At 47.3% G+C, this 22,657-nt stretch overlaps 1 protein-coding gene across 1 annotated transcript in view; it reads right to left on the reverse strand.

Moving 5' to 3' along the window:
- Positions 1 to 14,133: 14,133 nt before the first annotated feature.
- Positions 14,134 to 22,657, reverse strand: part of RNF167 (ring finger protein 167) — a 265,889-nt gene continuing 257,365 nt past the window's right edge. The window contains exon 10 of the mRNA XM_078669765.1: positions 14,134 to 21,639. Coding sequence (XP_078525891.1) covers positions 21,266 to 21,639 — 374 coding nt within the window. The 3' untranslated portion in view covers positions 14,134 to 21,265. The remainder of the gene's footprint in view (positions 21,640 to 22,657) is intronic.

A 22,657-nucleotide genomic window follows, 5' to 3' on the forward strand; every position in this document is an offset into this window, starting at 1 on the left:
TACGCTAATAGTCTATATCTTGGCCTGCCAGCCTACTTGTACAGAAAGCTGCAGACAATACAAAATGCAGCCGCAAGGCTCATTAAAAACATTCCCTTAAGACATCACATCTCACCACACCTGCGTGCTCTTCACGGGCTTCCAGTAAGAAAACTCACAGAATTTAAAGCACTCACTATCACGTATAGAGCAATAAATGGCACTGGTCCATGCTATTTAAGAAAACACATCCAAAAACTAAGACACATAAGAAACCTAAGGTCGAACTATCAAGAACTCCTCATTATCCCCCGTTTGTCAAAGGCCAGATTGGGCGGAGGGTCTTTCTCGGTAAAGGCAGCCGCCTTGTGGAACTCCTTGCCGTTACAAATCAAACTTGCCCCATCTGAACCCAACTTCCGGAAACTAGTGAAGACGTGGCTCTTTAGCCAATTGTGGCTTAGTCGGGTTACACTATGCTGACCTTCCCTCTTTTCTGCTCAGCGCCGGGACACTCCCGTCGGGGGTAGCCATGCGCTCTATAAGATGCATAATAATAATAATAATGCCTTCCTCTCTCATATAATTCACAGCTGGAATAGCTTTAACTGTTTTGTGAGAGGTTTATTTGAAATCATAGGCAGCAGTCCGACTGCTTCGTGGTCATTGGAAGCTCAAACCTCTTTGCCGCTCTTTCTAAAAGGTTATGTAACCCTCCTATATTCTCCGGTGATGGTGGTGGTGATGGAACAGGAATTAAATAATCATCCCATTCAGTAGCAACCTCTTGCCGTTCCCTTACTTCTCCATCCTCTCTTTCTTCATCGGCAGACATACTATCATCTGCTGAAATAGCTTTCGATTGTGGTGTGTGCCTTGACGAAGTAGCTAATAATGTATAACCACAGAGGCAACCCACCAACCTGAACCAGGGGTAGAGAATAATTGTTTCAAACAATAGTTCAGGAGAAAGAATACATATTTCAACACATTGACAGAAAGAATTCAATTCAAACCGGAATTGTGTTATTTTGCAGAGGAAAAAAAGGGAAAAGGGGCACAAAGAATGAAGGAGAAGGGGGGGAGAGAAAAGGAAGACAAGTGAAAAAAAGGTTAAAGAAACCAAGGAACGAATGATATTTTTCAAATGACACAGAATAAAAGATTTACAAATCCAAAAAGCAGTTTAGAAACATATCAAAAACCTTTTTTATTATTTGTTGTTAATCAAGATAATACGCTCATGAGTGAAATGTTGGTTATTAAAAATACAATACATCAAGATAAAAACCAAACATGTGGCGAACACAATTTCAGTTCAAAAATAGTAGGGTATCAATATACACATCAAATTATGAACCCTCTATCATTTTGATGCCACCAATATGTCAAGTAGCTGGCGGTAAATTATGAGACGTTTGAAGAATGGATGGTTGTACTTGTGGAGATTGAGCAGCTACTGAACCTTGTCTAGATGAAGTTTTTGCCAAGGAAGTTGGAAATCTTTTATAATAAAGCATTAGCATTAGGCCTTTGACTATTGCTTTTGGCACACATAACGTGGCCTCTTGGTATTGATATTGCGAATAAGACTGATACGCATCTGTATATTACACTTCCTGTAGCGCTTGTTGAGATGAGTAATATTCCTGTCCCTAGTAATCCTCTCCTTCATCTTCATCATCATCATCTTGCAGGTATTGGACGTTTAGCTCTGATAGACTATGTGCTCCACCAAACGGACCATCATCGTCGGAATCATCTTCATCTTGAAGAGGACTAGGGTGTAGTGGTGATACCTTACTTGGAGATGAATGTTTCTGGAACTAATGAAATGGAGTTTCTCCATTTCTAACCCTTGTTTTATCCACGTCGACGGTGTCATCAAAGACGTCCTCATAGGTTGCATCGTCGACGTTGCTGTTGATTTCGTCGTCAACAATGTTACACAAAGCCATAGTCAATACTTGTATTGTTGCAGGTATGTCACTGTCGTCAACGATGTGGCTGTAGTCATTGCCAAACTGACTATAATGACCACTGTCACTGGAGTACAAGTCAATATCGAGTGTCGATTCAATGGCGCAGACAAAGGTTTTTTGACTTTCAACAGTACCCGAGTGTATGGTGTGGTAGGTTCAGATTTTGACAATTCTGATTTTTCTTAGGAGATTTTGTGTTTTTTATGCTTATGAGAGCATTTTTCAGATGGACTTTGCTTTTTTGAAGACCCAAGCCTTTTTTGGAGGTTCTTGAAGTAGTTGACTTTCTGACCTCACTCTCGTTTGAACTTTAATAAAAAAAAATAAAAATGTCGGACATGACCCTTCTTAGGGGAATTTACCCCAAAACATTTTGCTTTTTCCTCCTATCCTTTGCCGACTCTCTCCTCATGATCTTTGGAATCTGGGCACCTTCTCCCTGTACTGCAGAGGGAAGGTGCGTGCACCCGCTCGCCTGCATTGGGCAGGGGGTGCGTATGCAATGTGTTTAGGTGCTGTACCTCCATGTGCCCTGTAAACAGGTAGACCACATACCCCGGACTGGTATGGTACTGGCTAACAGTTGGATGTAGCACTGAGAGGGCCACCCGCTAGATAGTCGCTCAACCTTGTATTAGGCCTGTAAGTGCAGGGTGGTGGGGTACCATTGCGCCCCTGCCTAGGTTGGCATTACTTGCGAGAGCTTGCACCTCAGCCTACCCTGAGTAGGTGGTCTCATGTCATGGGAGCATCCCCCCCGCGGGAAGGGGGGGGGTAGGCTGAAGCGCAGGCGAGTATACATTGATGTCCCCTGCACAGGTAGTGAGGAACCCCCCAAATGGGGCTTCCCCTACCTTGGAGTTTAGCTCTTCCCATGGGATACTCCTATGGAGCTGCCGGCTCTCTAACATTGGTGGGGAAGTGAGAGTGCCTTCCTACACAGGTTAGGAAGAAGCTCTGACAGTGGTCAGAAACATAGGGCGGTTTGTCAATGCAGACAGGGGTGTGCGCACTTACACCTGTGGGTGTGCACATCAACCCTCATACTATTTGGAATAAGTATCCTGCCTGCCATTGCAGGCTCCAGGATATGCCCTGGCACCTATCGCAATTAGTATAGTTGACTGGCCTGCCATCGCGGGCGTTAAGGGCCTACTTGACTACTTGGAGTCTAACATCAGGTTCAGGCCTGCCGTAGCAGGCTTGGTGTGCACAATCACACGTAAGGGGGCCACCCATGTCTGGCGGATCCAGGCAGGGTGGTATGCGTTCACGTGCACTTAAGGTGCTAGGGCCTGGGTAAGCCTAGGTGCCTGGCCTGTCCTTGCCGATGGGGTGTGCGCGCAGGCATCTATCATGCGCAAACTCATAAGCAGCCTTCCATGGCAGGCCGCTATAGGTGCACACCCACACCGATGGTGCCCATGACTGCGTGTGCTGCCTGCCATCTCAGGCTGCTGTAGGCGCACTGACACCTAGGCTGCTGCATGCGCACTGACACCCATTTGGTTGCAGACTCGGGCGGGCGCACTTGCACCCCTGGTGCTGGGGACTACATGTACAACCGGCCAACGCAGGTCTGTGTGCGCACTAGCGCAGTTGGACTCAGGTACTAAGGATTACCAGTGTGTGTGTTTTCACTACCTATGAGGCTTGCTCTTACCATAGGTTAACATGGTGAAGTAGCTGACATTACTTCGGGCTGCAACAGAGGATTGCAGTGGATCAGTCTTGTGATGTTTCTCATCTATAGATTTGCAAGCCCAAGCCCCTCTAACGGTAAAGGGGGTTTGGCATAACTTGTCTAGAAGTACCACTTATAGAATAAGGACATTTCTATAGCTCTAAGAGTCTTGTGTGCCGTGGCGCCTGGCTCCAGTGGACACCAGGGGTCAGAGGAACACATCGGTGCATTCCCGTCATAAACCATGGGCATACCGCCAGAATGACAGGGTCCCCACCATTTGAGGGCAGGATAGGATAGATTGGTGATAGAGATTTTGACATTTAGCCACTCCGGGCCGGATCATGGCCCCACTAAAGAGTAAGATCTGCATTCCATGGCCCCATAGCAGACAGGTCTACAATTTAGGGAAGACATCAGTGGTTCAAAGGGAAACCCCAGTAAACCGCCCCTAACTTCAAAGACACACGAAGGTATTAACTACGGGTGCCTTCTTTCAGCAGGGACGCGGGACCGGAGAACCTGGACTGCGAGGAGCATTTTGCCAGAGGACTCTGTTGTGCACATGGATGATAACTGCCCATGAAAGGACCGCATGCCCTTTCTGAAAAGTGGCTGGCCTGGTCCGCAGACCTGCTGAAGTGTGGCGCCCTGAAGTGTGGCGCCCTGAAGTGTGCGCTCCAAGGGTCTGTTGGCGGGCCTCCTGTTCTCGTGGAGATCTCAGGGACACCAAAGATCTTCCACGAGGGACCTACACCATCTACCTGTGACATCTGGAGAGCAGGGCCCTCCCAAGTGCCCGCACCGGCTGTTAATCCCATTGGGTAGCGCGGTGTGAGCGAGGAATTAAGACTTGTGACTGGAGACTGGTTTGTCTAGTTCAGAGCCCCTGAAATCGTGCCCATATTGAAGGCGTGTGGTGGCTGTACAGCAGGGATCCTGCCACTCATAAGCGTCTAGTTGGTGGTGAGCAGATTCACAAGTTGCGGGACCCCGGGTGGTTTGTGTCGATCGTGCTGCATCTCTCTCGTTTGACACGCAGACTGCATGTTCATTGCGTGCGGTGTCTGATTTCCAGGTTGCGGCCCTCGGAGCGAAGGGTGTACCCGTAGTACTATCTCATTCTACCTCGTGTGGCTCTGCTGAACTTGCACTTGTGGGGGTAACCGGCCTGGTCTAGTGCAACCTGTATCTTGGTGCACCGGATGCGGTGCCTCCTTTCCCGGGAAGTATGGAATTTACAACTCTTCATTTTGTGTGACCTGAATTGCCTGGTGCAACTCATCTCAACGTGCACCGGTCATTGTGCCTCATCGCTCAGGGTGCCTCCTCCTACTGAGAGGCTCCCCGGTGTCACTCCCCATTCATCGGTTGTATCCTTTTCACCCTCATCACGTCAGACCAAATGCCCTCCCCACACCTGGCCCCTTCCGAAGACATCTTGGCACCAGGTAATAGTGAGAGAGATTGACTGGGTTGAAGGAACGACAGAGATAGCTCAGGAGTGAGTCAAGAGACTGGGTGACTCCACTTGGGAGAGGAGTTGGCCTAACGGCTAGGGCGCTTGACCTCAAATCTGGGGAACCGGGTTCAAGTCTCTGCAATGACACGCATCATCCTGTGATTCTGGGCAAATCACTTAATGTCCCCGTGCCTAACAAAAATGAATGTGTCCTCCTGTAATGCAACTGGTACTCGTGTAAAGCGCTCTGATACCCGATACCTTTGGGTCAAGTTCGCTCTATATAAAAACTCCGTTAAAAAAAAAAATTGTGTTTTGAGACCTGTGGGTGAGCTTCCAGAGTGGCTGATGACCTCCGCTTGTTTACGTCTCCTAATTAAAACATAGTACATATCAGCACCTGGTTCACGACGACCCAGATTGAGTGACTTCAGCTGCGTGCTGCTTATGATCCAGGGGGCGGAGCTGGCTATCTTCCATCTGGGGTGTAGGACCATCGGGGTGAACCAGGGGGTGGATGGAGGCTGGGACCTCGGAGTCTGAAGGGTGTGATCCATTGACCTACTGGGTACCAGCAGCACTGCTTTAGGGCGCTATGAGCATGTGTGTAAGAGCGTTACGTATGGACTGGGCTAGTACCGGTCGCACCGTGTAGCAGTGCAGAGTGAGTATGTGGGGGTGTTAGTCTGCAGACCGCCAGTGATTAACGACACCAGCCGGCGGTGTCGCTTTATACGTTGATTTCATGCCAAAAGCACAATATATTTGACATTTGGATTACCCGCTTGGTTAAGACCTGAGGTGCTGGAAAAATGTGTTCTCCTTTCATGTATGTACATATTTGTGATATTGTTGTTACCCGGGGTGTACCCTACAATAGTGCAGGACTGTATTATCAGGATTGCTAGGGTGGACAGCATGTCACACCGCTTACGGGTGCTCTCGCTCTCTGGGGGGGGGGGGGGGGGGGGGGAGAGGGGAGGATGGGGGTTTAATGGTTAGATTAGAAATTGTCTACAGTGTGCATATGAGTGATCTAACAATACGAGTGGGCCTAGTACTGCTAGTAATATTTGCAAATGTTTTATGTCCGAAATTATATCTTCATGTTAGGATTACATGTGTGTTGAATATAAATGTTATTTCCATACATCCTGTGTGAAGTCTTGCTTGTGACGCTCGGTGTATTTATCGCATGTGACTGCTGTGCCTTTAATTCACACATTGCTTCAGAAGGAAAGCCTGACTGCTCAGAGGGCATCCCTTCCGCCAACCAGAAACTGCCGGTTCCAACAGTAGATGTAGAAGAATCTTCACTATCTTACTCTGAAACTGGGGTGTCTTTGGCTTTTGAAGCCATAATAACAATTTCCCTTCTCTGTCATTTCAGGGTTTGGAGGGAAATGTATTCCATAAGAACAATAGTTACTTACCTGTAATCTGTGGTTCTCCAGTATTGGAGTCTTTCATAGATTCACATGCCTGAATCATTCCCCGTCGTCGGAGTGGGAGTACCACGGTACATAAAAAAGCAATAATATGCCCTTAAGAAACCAAAAACCTTGGTAATAACCAACCAGGAAGTAAAGTAGCCCTAAGCTACAGTGCAAAAAACTTCCACACCTATGACTATCCTAGTCGTTTTGTATAGCCCAAACTGCAGCCAATCAGGCGACAGCACCCACTAGAATGTTCTCCCCAGAGGCTCAGGCTCTCAGATTTTCTCACACAGGAGTGAATGCAACATAATTGCCTGAAAGAGCCTCTGAGGGGAGGTGGGCGGGTGCATGTGAATCTATGAAAGACACCAATACTGGAGAACCACAGATTACAGGTCAGTAACTATTGTTCTTCTCCAGTATTGGGGTGTCTTTCATGGATTCACATGCCTGAATCAGGGTAGATAGCAGTACAAAAACATCATGCTCATTAGACGCTACTCCTATCACAGTATACATGTATGGTTCGAGAAAGAGGCTAACATGTAAGAATCAGCATCTAAAAAAGAGCAAAGAGGAGGAGGGAGAACAGAGGCTCACCTTATTTGAAAAGATTGCGTAGGACTGCTCTTCCCACCGAAGTATCTGCATCACTTGCAGGGTCCAAACAGTAATGCCTGGTGAACGTATGCCTGCTGGACCAATTTGCTGCCCTGCAAATCTGAAGGAGAGGCACACCAGCGAAGAGAGCGGTAGAAGAGGAGACCGCTCTTGTAGAATTCGCTCTTGGCAAAGATTGTAGATGTCTTCCCGCTTGCTGGTGACACAGGCTAATCGCTGATGTCGTAGTCTTCCATATGCTACAAATAATTGATCTGTCTTCCTCAATGTAGCAGTTCGTCGGAGGTAGAATTTGAGACATCTTCTGATGTCTAGTGAATGCAAGGCTCTTTCTGCCGTTGTTTGCGGATTTGGAAAGAATGTCTTTAGAATCACCAGCTCATTAAGATGAAAGTCAGCGGGAACCTTTGGCCTGTAGGTCGGATTAGTAAGCAGCACCACTGAATTTGAGGTGAATTGCAAGAAAGGAGACTTGATCGTGAACGCCTGAATGTCGTTGACCCTTCGTGCTGACGTCCGTGCTAAAAGTAAGGAAACCTTCCACGAAAGGAACTTGAGATCTACTTTATGAATAGGTTCAAAGGGGCGATGCATGAGCTGAGCGAGCACCACATTTAAGTACCAGGATGGAGGTGGACGTCGAACAGGAGGAAACATCCGGAATAATCCCTTGAAAAATTGCTGAATTATTCTTGATGAATAAAGGGAAGTAGTTCCGTCCTGACGGAACCTGGAGATGGCAGCCAAAAATACCTTTAGAGTGGAATGAGATAGACCCGATCTAGCCAGATGAAGAAAGAATGGCAAGATCTGTTCTGGTTTAGCATGAATCGGATGAAGATTAGCCGAGTGACACCCGGTACAGAACCTTTTCCATTTGAGCTTGTAATCATTAATCGTGGCCTGCGCTCTAGCATTGGCTAGAACCTCTTGACAATCCGCCGGGATCCCTAAATGGGCGAATTTAATGTGTTGAGGAGCCATGCTGCTAATTTCAAGGAGGCTGGGTCCGGATGGCAAATTTGACCCCCTTTTATGGTCAGGAGATTCGGTATTGGTGGCAACTGAATGGGATTGCACTCCGAGAGGAGGAGAAGTTAGGTGAACCAATACTGTGGAGGCCATCTGGGCGCAATGAGAATCAGGCAGCATGGTTGTCTCTTCATCTTCCGGATGAATCTGGGAACCAACAGAATTGGAGGAAAGGGGTATGCATATATCTGAGACCAGTTCATCGAAAGCGCATCACCGCATGAGTTCCTGTGGGGAATGCAGCTTGCAAAGCGTAAGCATTTGCGGTTCCGATTTGTTGCAAACAAATCCAGGTTGGGGTGACCGCACTCCCGAAAGACTCAATCTAGAGTTGGTTGGTGGATCTCCCACTCGTGATTGGATATTGCAGACCGACTGAGGGAGTCTGCTAATACGTTGGAAATCCCTGGAACGTGAACTGCTGACAGATTGATTTTGTGATCCAGGGCCAAATCCCAAATCTCCTGCGCCTGCAGCGATAGTAGGGCAGAGCGTGTACCTCCTTGTTTAAGTAATGCATACTTTTATTGTCTGTTCGAATCAGAACTGTGGATCCCTCGATGACTGCTCAGAAAGACTTCAGGCTAAAAAAATGGCTCGTAGCTCTAAGAGATTTATGTGCCACTTCCTCTGTTGCACACTCCATTTTCCGTTGACCATCATTCCCTGAAGGTGTGCGCCCCATCCTTCCAGGGAAGCATCCTTGGTGATGGTAAACGTTGGCACTTCCATCAGGAATGCACATCCCTTTTTTAGATTGTTTCTTTGCATCCACCATTGGAATACCTCCCTCATTCGAGGAGTTATGTTGATCATGTCTTCGAACGACCCTGAAACTTGTACCCATAGGAGACCGAGTTCCTCTTGTAAGGGTCTCATTCTGAGGCGACAGTTGGGAATCAGAGGGATGCAAGAGGAGATCATCCCTAGGAAAGATTTGAACAGCCGAACGGAAACTTCCATCTTGTAGATCTTGAGTTGCCTTTCTTTTGAAACGAAAGCCTGAGTGAGCTGTGTGTCTGATGTGGCTCCCATGAAAGACTTTCTTCGAGCCAGAGTTAGATGGGATTTCTCGAAGTTGACTGAGAGACCCAGAGACTGAAAAAGTGAGACGCACCTTTGAACATGAGCTTTTGCTGTTCCTAGAGAACTGGCCTTGATAAGGCAGTCGTCCAAGTATGGAAAAATTTGAATGCCTTCCAAACGAAGATGTGCTGCCACTGGAGCTAGTATTTTTGTGAAAACTCGGGGAGCTGAACGAAGCCCAAATGGGAGAACCTTGAATTGAAAATACCTGCCAGCCACTCTGAATCTTAAGAACTTCCTGTGCCTGGGAAGGATGGGCACATGGAAATAAGCATCCTGAAGGTCGAGGGTTGCCATGTGATCCCCTTCCGAGAGAAACTGGAGAACATCCGAAAGGCCAATTTTTTGAGGTATTTGTTGAGGGCACGCAGGTCGAGGATAGGGCGCCATTCTCCTGACTTCTTGCGTATGAGGAGAAATCTCGAATAAAACCCTCTTCCTCTTTGCAATTGAGGTATCTTTTCGATCGCTCCTTTCTGAATCATTGCATGTATTTGGGAGAACAGCTCCTTGAGATGAGCTGGTGATGGACCCTGTGGAGGAGAATTTGGAGGGAATTTGACGAATTCCAACACATGGCCCCTGGCTACTACATCCACGACCCATTTGTCCGTAGTAATTTTTAACCAATTCAATAAGAAACGGGATATTTTTCCTCCAATTTTCGGCTTTGGAATGGGTAGAGATGGTGGCAGGTTGTCAGTCTCATTTATGTTTGGAGGAGTCTCTTCCTCGATAAGAAGACTTCCTTCTTGCTTGAGAATAATTGTTTCCTCGCTGAACATACGTTTGTTGTTTGTACGGTTGGTACCTCTGATTACTTTGAGTGGTTTGATACAAACGTTGTTGAGAGTATCCCCCTCTGTTGGAAAAATTGCCACGTCCTCTTGCACCACGAAAGGACGACTTACGAAATTGCAGACTCCCCAGCGATCTTGCCGTCTCCGTGTCCTTCTTTCTGGTCTGCAATGCTTCATCTACATGCTGGCCAAAGAGAAACTCCCAGTCATAAGGCATGTCTATGATCTTAGCCTGAACCTCGTGGCGGAACGATGTTGATTTTAGCGAACCTTGCCTTCTCAGCACTGCCTCACCCGCCAATTGCCTGAAACCAGTAGCTGCTACATCGACTGCAGCATCAATCATCTCTGCAGAAGTACACTCTCCTTCATGCAATATCTTATTTGCTTCAGATCTTTCGGGGTCCGGAAGCTTTTCAATGTATGGCGATATGTCCGACCACATCTGCCTATTGTATCTCCCTAATATCGCTAGGGAGTTTGCAGCACGGACAGTAGTTGCAGCTATAGTCGAAACCTTTTTGCCGATGGAAGCCAGACGTCTGCCATCTCTGTCCGGTGGAGCGGTTACCTACGAAGTTGGATTCCTGGCACGTCTCTGAGCCGCTTGGGTGAAAACTGACTGTCTTCGACTGTCCTATAAGGCATGCTGGCGAAGTGAGAGGTGCCTTGTATTTCTTATCTACACGAGGCAACACTGCAGGGAGAGAATTCGGTGACGACATTATCTTTAGACCCTTTTTCCAAATAAAGTCAATTATTGGAATTGTCTTAACTTGTTTCTGTGGTTGATCCTTAAAATCATACAGGAAACAGTCATCCTGCCTAGTTTCCATTAAAATTAAAAATCTTTTTGTTGCTCTTTCCATTATAAGATGGAATCCTCCGATATCCACAGGCGGAGAGTCCGCAGCAGGTGGGTCAGTTGGAGAAGGGGTTTGTGTTAGATAATCGTCCCACTCCGACAGCACTGATTTATCATCCACCTCTCCTTCTTTGTCTTCGTCAGAAGTGACATCCCCTTGTGTATGGTGAGATGGTATTGGCGAAGGAGGGACTGTAGGTCGTATCTCTGATGCTGGTACCGGAGAAGATTGCCTTGGAGGTCTAAACACTGCCGTAGATGCTTGAGGCATAGGCGTAGAAAGGTGTGATTCACCCGATTCAGATGGTGGGAACCGGCGATAGTAGTCGTTTGGCATATATTGTAAATTGTTGAGGAGATCTAACGGCATCTGTGCCGTAGGCCCAGAGATAGGAGCCCGAATTTTAGGTTCAAGGAACTGTTCTTCTTCTTCTTCTTGATCCTCATCTTGGTACTTTATAAGCAGCTCAGATGGACTTCTGGCTGCACAAAACCTCTCATCCTCATCAGAGTCTTCATCCTCCTCAGAGTCTAACAGTTGTTCCGGCAACTTCAGTGGGGAAAGAACTGCCAAGGAGGAGCCCCTACTTTCCAATAAGGAAGCTGTCGTAGACGGCGAAGCTAATGAGACTGCTGACGGCGCAGACCAGACTTGTAGCTCCTTACAGGATGAGAGAGGAGGCGGGACATTTATTGTCGACGATGTTTTCGACGACGTCTTCGTTTACGAGGCAATCTTCGACGACGATGTTCTTGACGACGAGGTGGTCTTCGTCGACGATGGGGCAGTCGACGACGATGTACTCTTCGGGTGGTCTTCGTCGACGAGGAATCCGTCGATGGGATGACTTGTCTGCGTTGTCGAGGTATGCTTCGACGACGATACACTAGTCGACGGGACCTTTAGAATTCTCGCCGATGATGGGGCGTCGGCGATCGATGGCATTACCTTAGTCGACGAGATGGGTCGAACTGATACTGAGAACAGCGTCGACAGGGAAGAGGCTGAAGACATTACCATCTTTGGCTTCGGCAATGAGAAGGTAACCGTCGACATTGAAGATGCATCGACGATGATAATCGTCGACGGAGAAGCCGTCGTGGACGCTGCCGTCGACGAAGTCATTTTCTGAGGTAAATTTTTTTTGAGATAGTCTCTTGGAAGATGAAGACTTTCCAGACTTTCTCCGGGGCGTTCCAGGTCCAGCGTTAGAAGGTGGAGATGCCTTTTTTTGAAGTAGAAGCCGAAGGCCCGCCAGAATCCTTGGAGGATTGGGCTGTTCGAGACCTTTGCCCCAGGAGAAGTTATCTCTACCTCAGCTTTCTTCTTTCTAGAGGACATAGTAGACCCCGAGGCTATACTTCCTACCTCAGAAAGGGGGTTATCCTGGTCCTTGATCTTCTGCAGCCACAGGAGGAGACGACCTTCCCTGTCTCTGAGGGTCTTCTGAGGAAAGGTTCTGCAGATCTTACACTCCTTTACCTCATGGTCTGGATATAGACAATAAATACATTTCTTTTGGGGATCTTCTTTAAACAGCCTAAGCTTTCCACAAGATTCACAAGGTCTGAAGAGGGATTTAGAAGATGACATCTTCAAGTAGGAAAAAAACAACCATGTGAATCTATGAAAGACACCCCAATACTGGAGAATTTACAATCCTTTACTTTTTGAGATGGGAGGAGCCAGTATATGCAGTCCTTATGCTAGTCTTCAGAGTGTAGTCTCATCTTCCCACAGGTTCCACATGGACTGAAAAGTCAGATTTCTCAAGCAGATGGTAGGATGTTTATAGTATAAACTGTATAAATGGTAACCCTTCAGTATTTAGCAAGAAATATAGCTCAGAGGAGACTCCCTTCAAACGATGTGGGGTAGAAAATCTGCAGGAAGGAAGCCTCAGAGGGGGAAGTTCTTGAGGATGCTGCAGCCTAACTGGTTGGGGCTTGGTTATTTTAAAAGATAGAGATATGTTACTAAAGTGAAGTTTCTATACCATTTCTAGGCTATGTTTAATTAACATTGTACTGCTTTTTAGTTTTACCGTTGGACTCCCATTTCTAAGACGGGGAATGAGTCAAGCATGTGAATCTATGAAAGACCCAATACTAGAGAATCAATGTTGCTCCCAGGAGTTGGGCGACTATATGTCTGCGGGTGTAGGCGTGCCTGTAGTTGCTGGTTTCAGCCTTCTCCTCCCTCAGTACATTTTGGCTCATTGGTAACAGCTGCCTCTACTGCCGTCCGATGGTGGATAGTTTCACAATCCCAAATGATTGACTTACCATGGGAGCCTTCTGTGGCTTTTCATTTGATCAAAAATCACTTCCTTTCCTATGTGGTTATCTGCAAACAGTACACACAAAAAGCACATGGCTGGGCATGACGGGGGGAGGGGGTGAGGGGGCCTGAGCGATCAAGCGCTAAGACTCAACACCAGTCAGTATATCCTCACAATGTAAGGACTGTGACAAGAAATACGGATGAAAAGGTAATGCTCTAATTACTTAACTGTAATCTTCATTACACAGAGTCCTGGTTCTTCCTTCTTACAGAAGGGTGTCCCGGCTCTCGCTTTAGTGTATTGTCTTTCACTGTTGTGTTCCAGCTTGGGGATTTCTTCTGGGTGAGATGGCAGGTGCTATTTCCTCATAGTAAGGAGAAAGGCTTAGCTTTTAAAATTCATTGAAAGAGCCAGCCTGCTTGCCTGGTTCCAGACCATAACTCACTTTCATTATGCAAAGACTGTGACCAGAAGTCAAGGACTTGGGTGTGATTAAAATTAAGGTAAGGAGCAGAGCATTTAATTGATGATAACCACCTTTCGCATATATAGAAAGCAACCGCCTAAAGAGTTGGGCAAACAATCTAATCTAAATTATACGTTTCAGGAAAGCAACCTAGAATTTAAATGTACCCCCAACACTCCATAATTCTAGGTGTCAAAGAAATAACAGTCATCTGTTCCCCATCACAACATGCTTCTAGGTTTAGGAAAATAACTAAGGACTTAACTTTTACCCCAAAAAACCCTCTCTCTTGGCACACACAACTCAGGACATCCATGTTCTCCAAAACCCAGAAACTAAACCATAACGAATCCCCTGCCAACAAGCCAATGGGGTTGCTGAGAATTGATAAGCAGTAGATCTATATAGATAAACATATAACAACATAACAAGTGGCTGTGGGAAGGTTTGTTATTTAAGAAATGATTTATAAAAGTTACAATTCAGAATGTACCAATACAACACTGTGTACACGATGAAATGACAGCAGACGAGTTATAAGGGTACAAATTATTTTGCAAAACATTGTACAGAGTGGAAGTAAGTTTGTGAGGGCTGCCTTAACAGTCACAAGTACAAAGTGCATAACGCGATTGCCTTCACTTCCAGTTATGGCAGAAAAAGGTCCTGGTTTTGTCCCCTTAAGATTTGCACACAAGGAAGGAAACCCCTTAATCGAGACTAGTACAATTTTTACAGTGAAATTACAAGCTTACCATCTAAACTACCAAACCGGAATAATACAACTGCCACATTACGGATTCTTCTTGCTCACTTTTCTCTGCAACTCCCAGCAAGTGGATAGAAGCAGGTCACAATTTTATAGTAAATATTTGCTCCACTCTTTGCTAAACTCACCTGCTTAAGATGGCCTTGGCTCAGAGGCAATGGCTGTTGTGTGTCTGAGGCCAGGTACTAGTGAGGGGTGATGGTGGCAGACGCCAGGTCAGTCCTGGATCTGAGCTAAGACCAGACACTAGGAAGGAGAGTGAGGGATGATGAAGGGAGAGACAAGGGCTGTCTGAATCCAAGTTAAGACCAGACACTAGGAAGGAGATTGGGGGATGATGGCGGGAAGAGACCAGGGCTGTCCTGGACACAAGTTAAGACCAGACACTAGGAAGATGAGTGAGGGATGATGTAGGCAAAGACCAGGGCTGTCCTGGATCTCAGCTAAGACCAGACACTAGGAAGGAGAGTGAAGGGGGATGGAGGCAGACACCAGGTCTGTCCTGATTCCAAGTTAAGACCAGACACTAGGAAGGAGACTGGGGGATGTTGGAGACAGAGACAAGGGCTGTCCTGGATCTGAGCTAAGACCAGACACTGGGAAGGCGAGTGAAGGGTGCTGGAGGGAGAGAAAAGGACTGTCCTGTATCTTAGCTAGGACCAGCCAATGAAGGTGAGAAAAGGGCGATGAAGGCAGAAGTAATGAGCAAGATAAGGTCGAACAAACCTCTTTAGAGGAACGGGTCTCAGTGGGACAGTCAGGAAATTGTAGGAACCACTCCACTACCCTGCAATGTTTAAGGACAGAACTCCTTATGGAAAAAGATTCCATACCATCACATCATAGTTCTTCCTAAATCATTAGACTCAAGCTCCAGGTGGGTGGGACATTCAATATGTCAATCACATCAACACGGGCGAACTGTGGTGATTCAGTGCCACGTCAAACCTTCATGGGCACACTGGTGGGCTAACACCCTAAGTTGTGCCATGTGGGGGGTACCTCTGCATCTGAGATCAAACCGTCGCCAGCACAAGACTGAGCACAAAGTTACATTAACACTATCATTCTGGTACCACGAGGGAGCTATGGGGCTGACTGCAATGATGTGCGTCAACTGCTTTGTCGCAGGTAGCTTTGACGACCTCTATGGCACACTGTGCTGAACTCTTCCCCAAGAGGTGGCGGGAAGAGTTGGGTATTAAGAACAGTGGATATTTTTTCTCAGTTCATTAAAGCCCAGTCTATAAACTCCCTTGTGTTATATCTCGACCATGGAGGACTTATGGTAAATTCTTTAATGTGCTATTAACACTGTAACCAGATCGGACTACATTTTGGCAATGTCCGTCCCACTCCATTCGACTTCTTTGGTGATTGGTTCACTGTTTATGAAAGGATCACATTTGATTTTAACTACACAGCTTTTGTCGGTAGCCAAAAGTGAAAGTCTGCAGCCCCCTGAGCCTGAGCTCAAGTGCTTGATCATGTCAGACCGGACCCCAAAAGTGTGGTTTGAGTTTTCAACAAGGGACATTCCCCACTCTGAAATCAATCCCCACCCGAGCTACGCTCTCTGAAAGGTAACCCAAGTGGTAGGTTCTTTAAATCTCTCTCCCTCATGTGCAGGCGTCACTTCTGCTGAAATCCGATCATCTCAGTGGATCTCCATTGTGAGGCAATGAAGGAGAGCCGGTTGGATCAAGTAAATATCTGTTCCATCGCTATTCATGCATCGACCTGCTAACGAACCAAATCCCCGATCAGAAGTCTGACGAGATTCACAAACTGCGATTACAGCTGTTCAGCAGCGAAACGCTGGGGTTCCCAGGAGGTCCTGCTCGAGACTAGAAAGGCCCCTCATCCTTTGATCACCATTCCTTTAGCAAGACTTAGACTCATGGCTCTCTGCCCACTCTCCTCAAAATGCTACATTTGTTACCACATGGCATGGCACCACCCAACACAATCAAGATCAATACATACGATTGAAACCATACAACCAGGCGATCTTCAGCCGCGCGCTTAGCTTTGTGAGCATGATCAAATAATCACTTGGAAAAAGTCAGAGTTACAGGGCAGGTTCAAGAACAGGCTGTAAATGAACTGAGTTGGAAAAAGATATTTGGCATGTTTAATGGCATTTTCAACAAATTAGTAAACATCCAACAAATACAAAAAGTAGGCTAGTCTGGTTCCAGGACAAGTGACAATACATGATTTCCATGCATTGCATACAATGGGGCGGTGGAGAGGGTACGGGCGCTTTGATCAGAAGTTTGAAGCGCTCAGTGGGCGAGCGATAGTGGGAGGAGACTAGGGTGGGAGGATCCTAGGAGTGCTACCTGGCAACTCTCAGGAAAGACGCTTGAAAGAGGGCGCTGCTGCCAATGAAACGTTCCGGTGGGGATAGTGATGGCCTCTCTACCCAAAGAGAGGGGCATAAGAAGGAGATATAAAAGGGAGTGACGGGTGACACAAAGTTTGCAAATGTGAAGGTGAGGAGTCCGATTCTCAGTCTTGGCGTATTTAATATTTGGCCATTTCAATCTTTCCACCCAAGACGTCGATGCTACAATCTACCTGTCTAGCCATCAGACAACAACTATACGAGCGTGCAAGAGTGAATATAAATCCACTGAAAAGCATCATGGTACACCCTTAAGGTTTTCTATTTCCAACTATTGTGTTTTGTTAAATATAAAAGATTTGGATTACAAGGGCTGCAAGTAGTGTGCAGTGGTAAGTAATACAATTAACATTTTTTAAAGTTTTTAAACAGGCATGGGCTACATCAAAGAAAAGGTCCCTGAGCCATGCCTTCTTAGTAATGTTGTTAGTGATCACTCTTGTGGGGGCTTCACGTGGAAACAGGGTGTCTAGAATTACTGAACACAATCAGAAAGATTTGCACTAACTTTAGGATGTGTGGAATACTTGTGCCGCCTGCACACCAATCCTGGCCTTTTCCTTTACCCCCTCCATCTTTCTGAGGCACCAATCTATGGGAGAAGTCTCCTGAGGTGTACAGAGGCCTGTTCTGGCTCCTCCACAGGACAGTGTAAACGCCACTTACAGAGGACAACACTACAGAGCAGATGGTATGTGCTACGGGATGCCCCTTTGGCGAGGAGCAGATGAGCGCCATTTAAACACGACCACCTGTGTGGAGACCTCGGAGGAGGCCGCAAACACCCTTTTCGTTCAAGCCCGTCACTTCCCTAACCACCACAGCCACCTTCCTTCAGCCATTCACCGGAAGAAAGACGAAGCATTATTTACGCTGAATGAAGGTGTGGGTGCCCCTGAATGTGATAACGGAAATGATGATTTGGGGGCGTAGCCTTCCGCGCCGGAGGTGTACTATAACCCACTGGTTCTGCGAGGTGTATCCACCAGAAGGGCACGTTTAAGAACCACCAATCTCATGAAATCAACCTGCTTCCAGAATGCTCCTTCAGCAGTACTCTGCAGCGCTGTGGTTACTTCTGTGAATATTAGGAACCACTTCTGTCCATCAGTCAATTCCGCAGCCTTACTGTCGCACGTTCTTCTTTAAGATTACGCTAGGCTGACAATCCACACACATGCAGGGTGTCGAATGATGTGCCTGGAAAGGGTTTGGGTCCTTATAGACGGCTTCAACTAACGCCGCTCGGTACGATGGCCTGCCAGCCTATGGTGGCCAATGATTCAAAGTTATATAGACGTCCATGCATATAAGCAGTTGGCCCAGCTGTAGCATGCTCCAACGTCCCAAAAAGGCAGTCCACTGGAGAGAGCGAAAGGAGTTGTCCGGAGACATTAGAGTTCACTCATCCAAATAATGGTACTGGACTAACCAGAATTTCACCATAATGGTTGCACCACTTCTTCCATCCTTAGACTGCGGTTCTGCAATCTTAGGATGCACTCTGCATTACTTCCAAATGTCGAAGACCCGTGTGCACTGCAATACAGGCCCTGGAGGAAGCTTCAGAGTCGGGAGAAATGGCGTTCGATGGGATGCAGGCGGACACAGGAGTTACAGCGCCTGGTATGCTCAGGTAGCCACCGGGCAAACCTGGAATGGGGAAAAATGGCTTCTAAAGTACGTTCATCCCTCACAACAGAGTCAAAGTGAAGCCCCTGTGAGGAAACCCATGTTCACATTTTGACTGCTGGATACGCAGGAGCGTAATAATGGCCAGAGCTACACGACTACCCTTGACTTGGAAGTAGACATCGCAACAAGATGAGCCACGCGGCTTGAACACTCTCCACAAAGAGAGTCTGCCTTTTACCTGTAACTCTGCACCAGTAGTCTCTTGGTGGTCACCTGTACCTTGTACGAGCAGCTGCCACCGGAGGACTTCAGCAAGGCTGTTCACACACGTCTTGAAAAGTGACCCCAGCTGTTACCTGTTAACTACGTCTCCTGAGCAGTCCAGATGGTCCCATAATTTCTGGCCCACTGTGGCTCCCTTCTAGGCATGGAAGCTGTCTCTCTGCCTCAGAGTGGAAAGAGGTGGTTAATGCACCACAGGAACTGACTGCCCTCTGTATACACGAGGAACAAAAGAACTCTTCATTCCTGAAGAAGGGAGCGAGAGGGGTCCATGCACACGATGCCTCTACCCCGCGCCTCGGCTAGATGAAGGGTGCGGCTCTGCAGATTAACCACATCGCCACTACAAAACGAGTGACCATTGTGTGGGGCCAAAGCAAAACACACAGCACAAAGAAATGTTTTTCAAAGCAACGATGGCATCAATAATATAGTGGTGGAATGACTTACTCTGAGGAGCAAATGCTTCTGTTTAGGGTGGAGGTTAAAGGGTATTGAGAAAAATGTAACATATCTATTTTCAACCAAGAAATACAGGATTTCAAAATCTTTCAGGAAGAAATAAACCGAAAGACCTCACACGAGATCGGCACAGGATCTACATGGACTCCTCGGAAGAAAACTGTGGTCCCATTTATGGGCTTAGGCCCTCTCTGGTTCAAGATGAGGATTTTTTTATAAGATGACCAGGCGTACAAACACCCTTCGTACCTCTTTTGGTCGAAGTACTCGATTGCACTGAACCATAGGGGTCTTCCTGAAGATTTTCAACCAGAAACAACGCAATGTGAAAATACCCAGGAAGACACCGAAAGCAACATTTATGTCCCATTTCAGAATAATTAAAGACTTTCAGGTAAACACTGGGCCTAGAGGGCTCTTACACTGTCCCTCATGAGGAACCTGTCCCACTGCTCCTAGGAATAGCAGGTTCCTGGCACCCTTTATAGGGCCGGAGCTGTAGGAGTCGCCCCATATGAAAGGAGCCTTGTTCTGGGGCCCGCTGAGCACACACAAGTACCACTCTGGGCTGCATCTACTCAAGACCCCAGTAGGAGGAGTCCCTTCACCGGAGGCTGCTCATGGAATACATATCTTCATGAGGTACTTGCGACAGGGTTCGCGCTTCATCAAAGACGATGACGGCTCAATACTGTTCTGGCCGGAGAAGGATCTGGCACTGCTGGAAAAACAACGTAACCCAGAGGTAAATGAATGTAACAACCCAAGGAAAGGAGTCCTCTGCCCCGAAGAGGGCAGGCTAATTCAGACAGCAATAACCCGAGACTTCCCTGCATGTGAGGAGGGATCTGAAGCATTCCTTTTCTTGCACTCACTCAAACACTGTGGCACACGCAGGCGAAAGATACTGAATATGACCAGATACCCCGTGGTCATACCCCAAGGTAATGCCAGTGACACCACAAGACGCATGCCTCGCTAGAACCAATGGCAGCCAACACATGCAAAAGCATGCTTGGCTGTGTCCCGTGGATTTCGCCTCTGGGCCATGATTGGCCAACACCTCAAAACATCTGCTGTCTTCAGAGTGTGATTGGCTGGAGCCAGAAAAATCTCCCCCCTTCCCCCTCCCCCCCCTAAAATAAGTTGGCCAATGACTATGTCCTCCCCAGAGTGTGTTTGACCAGGAGCCAAGGAATCTGCCCACTCCAGAGCAGGCAATGTCAGGACCCCCCAAAAATATATTCTTTCGCAGCATATCTGCCCAAGACCCAATGACTATGTCCTTTGAGGAGCCTGATTGGCCAACAGACCCATGAGTCTGTGCACTCCAAAGCCTTCAAGGCAATACTGCAAGGGGTACGATCCCTCCAGAGCATGCTTGGTCATGACCCAAAGGACCTTTCCCCTGCGACATGCTTGCCCACGAGCCAAGGAATCTGCCCCTTCCACAGAACGCTGTCACAAATCAAGCTGTGTCCTTCAGAGCAAATAACCTGTCCCCTTCTGGGCAGGAGGAGCCCTGACCCCAGCAACATGGCTCCTCCAAAGCAAGCTTGGTCAAGACCCAATCAACACTTGGCCAAGATGCACGGTGGTCGTCTCCTTCCTGAAGATACTTGGCCCAGAAGGCAGATGATCGTTTGCCAAAGACTCGGTTTAAAGAAAGTAATACTGGAGTATTGTCAGGGTGCCTCCACCACTGAAGCAAACAGCTGGAATTCTACTTACCCTTTCTATTTCCCCAATAAAGTAGCAGTCCACTCCCTGCATTAAAAAGTAATGTGCTGCAGCCGGAGCCCATACGGGCGCCCGGCCTTCTCTAACACAATCACATTATGGCAGACGCTCAAGTCACGTCCTGGTGCAATTCCTCTCCAGTTCTGTGGCTAGAGGCTACCCCAGCAATCCGTTTAGTGGTCGCACAATCTGCATTTAACACAAGTAATAAAGCCAGATGTGTCATTAGTGAGGAGCCCTAGGTACAGGTGGGGTTCTGAGGTGGGTTAAACATTGATCGAGCCATGGACGGGCAGCGGCTCGGATAGCAGAGTCTCGTCTTGATTATCCGCTCCCCTGAAATGGCTGCTTGGGTGATCCTCTTCCTCTTCTTCGTCGGATGAATCCACCTCCTCGTCATCAGGATGAGCCATGGACTCGGCCATGCTGCCGAAGGACTGCGTCCCCGTGGACGAGGAAGGCCGCAGCAGAGGAGTGCGCTCGGAGTCCCTTTCGTCCTCACCTTCCTCCTCGTCAGCTCCTCGTTGGACCTCTTCGTCAGACTCGGAGTCCTCGGCCGCGTGCACCACCCTCTGCTTGCACACGGGGCAGGTCTTTTTGGTCTGGGTCAGCCAGGGGTCCACACACTTGCAGTGATAAGCTGGAAGAGGATACAAAAACAGGGGCATTCCATCAGGATTTTTATCAACAAGGGATGGCTGAAGTCACCCACCATCAATACACCTTTAAGATACATACAGCTGGAATACTAACATTACACCAGCAGAATGAACCAATGCAAAGGCCCCAACAACAACAGAAGCAGGGATCCCCAGATCAGCGCACTTGCGTACAATGTTTCAAGGACACCACTTGAATGCCACAAAATGGCGATCAATAGCCAAGTGTGGTGCAAACAGAACACTTGTGATTTATAGTTTCTATTTCTGAAGGCAGAAAGACAGCACAGAGGAGGGGACAGAGCTACCCAGGAGGGGGATATAGTTAATGTGGTCGCTACGGCGAAGGGACCTCGATGGAACTACGTACGAGTACATCTCGTTTTAAACCCTGGAAGTCTCTGCCTCATCGGATCATGTTTCTGGAGGGCTTTTGGCCATTCAGACTTCAAAACGTTTGAAGCGTCTTATGAGGCCGAAGCTAGGACACCCCATCCCCCGGCATAAAGACCACGTTTTTCTGCATATGAAAGTGCAATTACTAGTCAAGGGTGGGTCTTCACACCAATATGTGAGAAATGCTAATTTTGCGTAGTGGTACACGTCGTTTTTCATGCAAAAATTAGCAATGCACCCGTAGACCTTTTGCAGGCTTCCTTTGCACCGTGTCTTTATTGGAAGGCGGCGAGCTTTTAGTTCACAAAGAAGTGTCAATAGAACAAGAAATCACTGTTATATTTATCAATCTTCCCAATGTTATTTGAAGTCCTTTAGAAGGCTCAGAGCTGTTAGAACACCTGGATGACTTTGTCGAAAAGTTCTCAGGTGCTTCAAACACAAGTGACACTGCTGACCAACAAGTTTCAAACAATTATTGCACATTTTAAGAACAAACATGGAATCTTTCCAAGTGAAGGTCCATAAGTTCTTTAAAAACCCCATTGCTTTTAATATGATTCTATGACAGCCCTTCATGGGACAGAGACGCGAACCTCTCCC

The sequence above is a fragment of the Lissotriton helveticus genome, chromosome 12 (genome assembly GCF_964261635.1).
Source record: "Lissotriton helveticus chromosome 12, aLisHel1.1, whole genome shotgun sequence".
NCBI lineage: Eukaryota > Metazoa > Chordata > Amphibia > Caudata > Salamandridae > Lissotriton > Lissotriton helveticus.